The sequence below is a fragment of the Branchiostoma belcheri genome, unplaced genomic scaffold (assembly GCF_001625305.1).
Source record: "Branchiostoma belcheri isolate BF01 breed outbred unplaced genomic scaffold, Haploidv18h27 scaffold8, whole genome shotgun sequence".
Taxonomy (NCBI): Eukaryota; Metazoa; Chordata; class Leptocardii; order Amphioxiformes; family Branchiostomatidae; genus Branchiostoma; species Branchiostoma belcheri.
The window spans coordinates 566932-576031 of record NW_017804464.1 but is presented as its reverse complement, the minus strand read 5'-3'; the positions used below and the strand labels follow the sequence as shown (position 1 = coordinate 576031).

Below are 9100 nucleotides of genomic sequence, written 5' to 3'. Positions count from 1 at the left end.
GTTACCAAAGTGCTCATGTGTTCTTTTTTTGTGAATCTGTCCTGCCACCGTGTAAACATGCCGTAGCCATTTGCACATCTTGAGATTGACACAGAAGGACAACGTTATGCTGCACACTAGGGGTAAAATATTATTAGCATACAAAAGCAGTATTGTCTGAGTCTGCCCCCCTCCCCAAGATGGTGGCCAGGTAACCAGATCTCAGCCAGTACATTTCAAGACATAAACAGTGGTTAGTAAAACTGATTAATAATTATACATTATGTATTGTTAAATAATAATTATATTATTGTTGAATAATGACATGGGGAAAATCATATATTACATTTGTCTCAAACCTTGAATAAATTGAATTGATTGCTAATTTTCCGTTGTAATCACGTTTGAGAGAGCCACAATTTGGTGTTTTGCGTGAGTTAAATATTCTACTGTCGATGTACATGTACTTAGAAATGTACAAAAAGTCATGTACCCATGAATTTGTACTGTATCTTTTGTAATAGGTATTAGTAAGCTTTGCGATATACTATTGTGTATCATTCACGCTGTCTTATGTCAAATCTAGGCGTCTTTGTGTGTGTATTTTTGATTACTCAGGAATCATTGATCTGTACATTTCTGGAGTGATTTTGCTGATGATTTGTGGATATTTATACTGATTGAAGCTTATACAATGTAGTACCAGTAAGTAGTCTTGCTGCTCTGTTTGCATAGTTTGATTAAAAATGTTACATTTCTCCACAATTGTATGGTCTATGTCTCCTGTTCATTTTTATATTTTCCACTTTCAGAAGCCACACTGAAGAATTTTCAGGACTATTGATACATGATTGTATGTTATGTCATACACCAGTTGAAAAATTAACAGACTACAACTAATGTCAAGTTTGAATTTAGAATACGTTTCTATAATTCAGCTCTTTATTTTGACTACAAAATTTCTACTCACATATCAAATACCAGTAGATCTATCATTACTTAATATCTACTGTTATTCTGTACAGAAACAAACACAAACGGCACAGAAAATACAAACCTTCTTGTCAAAGGTAATGCATTTAACAGTAATTAAAAGCTTTCAGTTTGCATAAATTGCAAATTTCATCGTCAAAGTAGTTATCTAAACAATTTCACACAATTCACTAGCAGCATTGAATTTGTAAAAAAAATAATAAAATCCAAACTGATTTACATTGTTGATCTTGCATCTTTCATGACTCAAAAAGCATTTAATTAGGGCTAATGTACACTGGTTCTACACTGGTTCTTGTATACTATACTGAAGCTCTGTCCCCATGATTGTTATTCTGTTTCATTTTACAGTTCATAATTCTTTATGGTTCTATGTGTAGCTTTTTCCTAGACATTAAATAGTGTTCTATGTAACTCTACATGTCCAGCTAGAATACTTAAATCACTTAGATTCCCAGAACTGTCCATGTACAGTTTGTAGATCTATAGTTCCCCATGTTGAGCAGGTGGTTCTATGGTGTAGTTCTTCCTGGGTGGAACTGTGCCCTTGACTGTTGTTCTGTGCAGAACTCTCAGCCCCACCTGGTCCACAGGAAGCTGTGTCTGGGGGCTGGCTTCATGGCCCACCGCCAGGTTGTCTGAGATGATGAAATCTCCAACCTGCCACTGAAACAACACAATGAAAACAAACCTGAGGGAAAATTGCAGGGCTGTTAGTCTGGTATCCAGGCTTTCATGGTTAGGGCAGGGCAGCCTGTTGAGCTGAGCAGGGGAAAACTATTACCGGTAGAGACCCTGAGACAACCTGCCCCATGCAATCACGATAGACTAGATACCAGTCTACAGGAGTATCACACAGCAAAAATATATGATGTTATACTAGTAGTCAAACTTGCCCAAGCGACCACCTCTATAAGCCAGCCATTTGGCCATAACGACCACTTTTTCTGAGCCCGTCACACATTCAAGTCAGAACCCCGACATTGCTACTGGCTATCAACTGTTCTCGTAGAGGACCCCAACTCCCCTGGCATATCATCTGTCTATTTGACCAATTTCTAATCTTTCCAACTGCTTCCCAAAGCCTGGTAGAGGTAACGTTACATTTTCATTCCCTTTACCCTGTATATATGCTGCATGTATTAATAATGATTGACATACACGTACCTTGTGAGAGTACTGAACTGCATTATTGTTCTTGACAAACTCGTGGTGGATTTCCCTCAAAAGCTGACTGGTTTCCTTCCAGTCTGTTCTTCTCTTCTCAGCATGCGGCAGGCCAACAAGAAAGGACTCTGTCATTCCAAGGTGAAAACACAGCGTCTGTTGTATTAAAAATGAGGAAGAAGCAGTGTTATTTTATTTAGAGGGCCTGCATGGGGGATCCTGGCAAGGGTTAATGATAAATTTAGGACGGACAACAGCACTTAACGGTACATTCAGGATAGGCAAGAACTACCGGTAAATTTTATATAAGTTACACATTATGAAATTGTTACTATAATATTCTAGAAGAAGTTTGACCTTTAATCCTGTTAGTGGGTGGCTGTAGATCAGGGGGTGGACAGGTCCACTTCTGCGGTCGCTGACCATCCAGAGCTGCTCCCAGCGCCAACGCTGTTCCTCTGTTAGTCCGGAAATCACCTCATTCAGCGGGGCAAACACTGAAACACAAGCACACTCCTGACTAGCCTGGTCTCCAGTCTATAATGAGCACTTCATGACCTTAACAAGTCCAGATCCTGAGATATGAAAACAAGAAGTTCTACGTCTACTGCAGTACCAACAAAAGCTACCAGGGGGCCCAAAATCTAATCATTTCTAGGTCTCGTCAAGACCTACCGTAATACCAAGTTCATGACAATGCATATACAGATTCTTGAGTTGTGCTCAGAATTCACAAACACTAACTGAAAACATAACCTTCTTGGCAAAGGTAACAAACCTGTGTTTCCCTGCTTGGGCACGGCCACCATGTGATACAGAGAGTAGCCAAACGGTGCAGGCTGGAAACTGCCGTCGATGTGCCAGCCTGTCCGCCCCACCCCGGTACACCCTTCTGCCTCATCATTCGACACGCGAAACACGTCAGGATGCGGCGACTTCGGATGTTTGTAGAACGTGGACTCCAGTTCTCCAAACCAGCGGCTGATTTCCACATGGCGGTCGCCGCTGACGGTCCCCTGGTCCTTAAACACCAGGATGCGATGTTTCGTGACGTCCTTCTTGATCTGTTCAATGACTTCTGCAGGGATGTTTTCTTTCAAGTCGATACCCCGGGCTTCTGCTCCTAATTATTGTGCAAAGATATAAAAATGATTTTTACCTTCCAATCCAAATACTTAAAAACATCCGTCATTTCCAGAACAAGCTATAGTATATGTACTCGGGGGCTCAAACTCACATCATTTTTGTCCGAGAATATAAGAGACCTTAGCATGTCCAGATCATGGGATATGAAAACCATAATTTCCGCTGCAGTACCATTACATGCCGTGAGGGCACCCCAAAATCATTGGGTCCCTGCACACACAAACGACCGCTACCGAAACAATAGCCTTCTTGCGAAGGTAATAACTTTCTCATCGATCAACGAAGATAATGAGCATATTCTAAAGCATTAATGGTGCTTCAGCATAAAGTGTCTACGTGCGACAAGGCACTGAGTGCTACGTGCGACAACGCACGTAAACGTTGTTGATATACCGTTATCCCGACTATTCCCTTCTTCAACAACAAAAGTAGCAGACTTGATACTTATCTTGATCGGGGTGAGTTTGTAGAACTCGTGGGCAGCCATCCTGGAGAATAATGCCACGTTGATGAGAAACGTTACCTTCGACATGCGACGTTACACCTTACGTGAGTTTCACGCACACCCTAGCAGTCGACGACCGCCATCTTGAAACTGGGATGTGCCATTTGACTATCGGGGGTATCCGTTCTTCATTGCAAGTTCATGCCCCGTGGGCTATTAAAATTGCAAACTTTAGAATACTTCTCACCGATCATATTGACATCGTCAATTCATCGGTTCTATGACTCTAATTAAATAGTTCCAAGGGACTTTTATTTTGACCGACGTCTTCATCAACATGTGATGGACAAATAACACCTGTTAGGGACCCAAGCAAACACCTGTGATAGCTCGTAACAAAGCATGTTTGTCCAAGTCATCCTACAGACATATGAGATATGAGCCGTCTTACGGAGAATACAGGGACGGACGATAGGTCAGCGGTTACCATGGGAACAGACATGTGTCTATGACATGGTGACGTCATCGCCTGGGAAATCATTAATTTGTGATGAAGCAATTAAGCTGTGAGTACTTGGTTGATATGATGGGTGTAAATATGATCTATCCAGGGCACCATTTAACTCAGTCAATGTGTTTACTGGTTACTTGGGGTCTTGTGTAAATACGATGATCGTTGTGGTAATAGCGGCTTAGGTGCCGGTCATCTAGAAATAGTCCCATCAAATTAAATTCGTGTCATTTTCATCCAATCAAGTGATCACAAAGGGGTTATGCAATGCTGCCCAACCTGGTCCCAGATTTAGCCCATGATTACCAGACGACAGGACCACAGCAAACAGCTATGTACATGCTGTCGTACATTGTGAAAGAAATGAGCAAATAAATACATTCAAAGCTAGGAGGCCCAAATTTACACCACTAAACCCTTTACGTGAACAGCTACTCGTATATGCCACCTAAAAATCACGTCCACAGTCTAAAAAAACATACTGCAGTACCAAGTTCAATCACCAGGTGCTCAAAATTGACTTACAAAATCAACTTCACCCCATTTCATTCCGCCCGACGAATTTTGAGATATACACGCAAACATCACCCAGACCAAAAAATTTTCATGGAGGCAACAAGCATCGTGGGACAATTTCTCCTATTACGCATCAATACGGGATGAAATTGTAACGTTTCCTTTAAAACAGATGTTGCTGTTTGTAATTTTTGTCTTACAAGCAAACACCTGTTCACGGGACAGATCAAGATTTGTGGAAACGTCGCCTACGCGCCTCTATACCAGGCCCTACATATACGACCCGTTGTTCGGCACTTATTTGCAATGGGGTAGGGTTGATTCAAGTTACTTTGTAAAGAAATGATTAAGTACTAGTTGTCTAGCTGCGACCACTTCTAGAAAAGTTGAACGTGCTCTTGGCAGGGTAAGTCACACGCCACGGCCATAGATGTTAGCTGTGCGTGCGTGGGAACCTGGGCCTCACTACGTTCAACGCTTTCTTTTTCCGACGGCAAATATTTAGCTGCCATACTTGAAATACGGTGCGCCCTCTTTCAGGATGCACGTACTGGTTGCGCTTTCTGTTGACAGGCAGTGGCCACCGCTGAAACTATTTTTCTGTATTGTACATAGTTTCAGACAATTACATTTTATTACAGCGTGATTTTGTAGTCATTTGTATTCTGTATCAATGTTCTTTTGTCCTTGTTATTTGCCTTCGGGCAGAAATTTGCAATAAATTATGATCGGTACAACTGCGCAGCACATAACCAGTCGGATTTGTTGCCGATCTACTCCTAACCATGGTTGGGGGGCGTTCGGCTGTCACAGTGTTCGGGAGTCTAAATTAGTGAATGTGTGACAGGGGCTTTAATTGCAACAAGGAATATAAATTAGTAGCCAGTATATAATTCGAAGTCAACACCTCACTAATTACATCTCTATAGCTAGTTCCACATACTGAATCATAACAATACTTTATTGACACAACAGTACAGCGACTTGGGTAAGGTCTATAACTAAACATACATATACAAAGACGCGAATACAAAAGAATTAAAATACATACAAGTCTATGAATAAATCAACATGTTGACTTTGACGTATCACATGTAATCCTGCCGGGTCTAAACATTCTTTGATTTGTGCACAGTAGTTATAAGGGTGTATCTCCTTCTATTATATAGTTTAATTTATCTATAGCACGTAAGGTATTTTTCTTGTCCGTACCTTTTCTTTAGCGCAGAATAGAAAGTTTTGAATATTCATGCACAATTAAACCGGACGTATTGGATATGTACGTCTATGGGCAAGTTATTTACCGGAAAGAAAACACACACCTCTAGTTTCACATAGTGTAAAGCCTAGGAAAATCAATGTTTTGTGTCTGGTTTTCGAGTCCAGGAAAAAAACTAGGGTCGTTAGTTAGGGATTTTTTTTTTAGCTTTTTTTCTTTTCTTAACTCTCACGGACCCGTCCACCTGTTTTCTTATGGTCAAATATTTCACCCGATTTACTGAAGAAAGAAATATGCTGAATATGCGTTAAATGATCATGAGGTTTTAAAAATTTAGAGGGTTTGAAACTTTGGTGGCAGATCGAAAATTTCATAGCCTTAGTGGTCGATAAAAAGGCTATAATCAGCGGGTGTTGCCAGGGTCTTTCGGGAAACCGGGTTATTTTTTTCCTATATTAAAGGCCTCAGCCTCATTCGTAGTATATCCCCCAGACGATCCCAACCGCAAACATGTGGTGATTTGTGAAGGTAAAGTCTGCGTAAATGTCCGTGTCTGGGTTCCAGATACACTGGCTCGAGAGTTGAACCTCGGACTTCTTCCCCGTGCCCAGATGGACGAAACACACCAGCTTGTACCGCGGCACCTGCAGGGCCTTCACTCGGGTCTTAATCGTCTGCAGAACGGAACGGAGAATGCAACATTTGGCATAATCAAAGAGGAATTGTATAAAAGTGTTGTTCTATGAAAGGATAGTGTTTGCCTCTACCAGACTCCGGGAAGCGGTCGGAAAAAAGGGAGAAATTGGCCCAATAGAGAGATAACATGCGAGGGAGTTGGTCCGCAAGAGTACGGGCACTACTTGCCCTGAAGTCTGGCCTTCTTATCTCTAACAGATCTTTCGGTAGCAGAATCGCAACCAACCGTTAAATCGGTAACCGGTTGGATATGCTCGGCTAATGAGATATTGGGTTACGATTTTGCCACCGAAAGACCTGTTTCTAGATTTATAGCCTAGCCTGGGGCCTGGGTAATCATACGTCCACGTAGACATGCAGAAAAAGACCCTACCACTTTTATGAGACGGATATGGCCATTTAACATATTATTGTTTGGACGATACAAGTCAAGTTTCGCCCAAAGGCAAATATTGCAAAGGCAGAAATTTTCAACAAAAAGCAAATATGAGGCCTACTTTGTACCTTGTACAACTGTTGTGCCGCGGTAAAGTTACTATTCGTCAGATATCATAGCATATGTCGGAACATACCTCGGCCAGTTCCATGGCTAGTCCGTTACTGTCTTCAGGTCTGTACCTCTCTTCTCCAAGCCGCGATTCTAACACGTCTTTGATAATCCCCTGAACCTTCCGCACGGGAAATTTGACATCAGGCTCCGTTTTGTAGGTGTTCTCGACGATGACCGTAGTCCGGCCGCCCCCCTCTCGGCCCGCCAGGCCGCCGCGGCCCGAGGACTGGGTACTGGAGGCGTGGGTCCGCACGGACGAGGCCGACAGTTTCCTGATGGTCGTTAGAGTGTAGATGTCTGGCCGAAGACTGGACATCCTAGGGGCTCCTAAAGACTTGAGAAGTCGTTGAAAAATCAGGTGTGAAGTTGTATTTGAACACCTGTAGACGCAAGGAGGCTGACTGACTTTAAACCTCCTTGGCAGACGAAAGGGCCTCGGATATTGAAAAGTCCTCACAACTCCCCAGACGGTGGAAAAAGGGTGTGAGCCACAAATTGATCGTGACGATTACGACTGTATTGTTATTTTTATGGAGGCGTCCAAAGAAATCAACCCAGCTCCTCCCTTTTAATTTGTCTGATTGTGTTTCTTGAAACTCTTCAGTACTGTTGTCTTCGTCTGTCAACCTCGCAAGATTTTTTTCTCAGATGACTTCTTCAGACGTTAATGTTGGAAACAACAAAGAGGTGATTTTTTCGATCAGGCCTCACCTAGTGCTAAACGATGTTTAAATGAGCCTGTCGGACGTCCTCTTGTCTCTCTCTCTGTCGTCTTCAGTCCGTCCTAAACCCTCACTAGAGTAACCAGTCACTGTCCGTAAAGAAGACCACGGGGCGACCAGATAACAACAAAGGCTTCCCAGTGTTATTTCAGTGCCGTGCGGGATCATGAAAAGGGACGGTAGAAAGTAAACGTTGATCCGGCGATGTTTTCACTCCGGCCCGGCACACAGCCAGGATAATTGTACCCGTCACGTATCGTCTGTGTCGGCATGACGACGCTAGTCAACTGAACTTTCACCCGAGAGACCCCTTGTTGAGAGGGATTCAAACCAATCCCTCAATAGCCCTCAAGTGAAAAGAATGTTTAGACCTATAGAGCTAGTAGCATGAGTGATACGTTAAACATAACATGTTGATTTATTCATATACTTGTTCAGTATTACGTTAATCCATGTGTATCCACTTACTTACTTGTATGTATTGTAAAGTTGTAGTGGACCTTAAGAAAGTCACTGTAGTGTTTGTTGTGTCAATAAATAGTGTCTAGTATCAAGGACATTATACAGAACATTATACTCTTATATAATGTCCTTGCTAGTATTAAACAGGTCTCTTGTGAATATGGGCAGGGGATATTTTGGAATGGTTACTGACAATAATGCGATGGAGCTGTCAACGAAAGTATTGCATTATCATAATGTAATACTTTTGTTGACAGCTCCATCGCATTAAATACATTGGGACAGTCCACTTGTGTAGTATATGTGGACCTGAACATATCTGTTTCATCAAGGAAACTGTTGAAATTCATGGTTCGAATTTTTTTAGGTTAGCCATCAATATTTCAGGTTGCCGTCAACACTGGCTGTTTATTTTAGACGGCAAGACTTGTTTGCTTAAAAAACAATTACTAACTTGGTGCTTCGTTTGGTGGTTATAGCAACGACAAGGTCCTATCACACCATATACTAGTACACCTTGGGCAGGTCATTAACCCTCAAGAAATCCATATGATGGATATGATATGAGAGAAAATATTTATCATTTGACAAGTGAGGGAAACCTAGGAAAAGTTTATTGGTCAAACTTCATGTACAATGTACTAAGTAACTTCCAAAACATTCGGCATACATTTTCGAGACTGTTGTTGACGAC

General features: G+C 41.9%; 2 protein-coding genes across 2 annotated transcripts; both read right to left on the bottom strand.

Moving 5' to 3' along the window:
• Positions 1–844: 844 nt before the first annotated feature.
• Positions 845–4007, bottom strand: LOC109486325 (alpha-ketoglutarate-dependent 2,4-dichlorophenoxyacetate dioxygenase-like). The gene is made up of 5 exons (XM_019790143.1): positions 3734–4007; positions 2918–3266; positions 2497–2636; positions 2140–2295; positions 845–1638 (listed from the first exon to the last, which is right to left on the bottom strand). Exons 1-5 carry the CDS (start codon positions 3815–3817, stop codon positions 1456–1458), a joined length of 912 nt encoding a protein of 303 aa, XP_019645702.1. The 5' UTR covers positions 3818–4007; the 3' UTR covers positions 845–1455.
• A 1640-nt stretch (positions 4008–5647) lies between these two features.
• Positions 5648–7838, bottom strand: LOC109486350 (tctex1 domain-containing protein 1-B-like). Its single transcript, XM_019790177.1, has 2 exons — positions 7245–7838; positions 5648–6650 (listed from the first exon to the last, which is right to left on the bottom strand). The coding sequence occupies exons 1-2, from the start codon at positions 7536–7538 to the stop codon at positions 6447–6449; spliced, it is 498 nt and encodes a 165-aa protein (XP_019645736.1). The 5' UTR covers positions 7539–7838; the 3' UTR covers positions 5648–6446.
• Between the last annotated feature and the right edge of the window lie 1262 nt (positions 7839–9100).

Excerpts from the sequence above, each read along its gene's own strand:
- LOC109486325 (XM_019790143.1), bottom strand. The coding sequence starts at position 3,817 with ATGTCGAAGGTAACGTTTCTCATCAACGTGGCATTATTCTCCAGGATG. Across the intron at positions 3,267-3,733 it reads ACAAACTCACCCCGATCAAG|TTAGGAGCAGAAGCCCGGGG; the intron begins ATAAGTATCAAG and ends TTTGCACAATAA. Across the intron at positions 2,296-2,496 it reads ACCCACTAACAGGATTAAAG|ACGCTGTGTTTTCACCTTGG; the intron begins GTCAAACTTCTT and ends TTAATACAACAG.
- LOC109486350 (XM_019790177.1), bottom strand. The coding sequence starts at position 7,538 with ATGTCCAGTCTTCGGCCAGACATCTACACTCTAACGACCATCAGGAAA. Across the intron at positions 6,651-7,244 it reads TAGCCATGGAACTGGCCGAG|ACGATTAAGACCCGAGTGAA; the intron begins GTATGTTCCGAC and ends TCCGTTCTGCAG.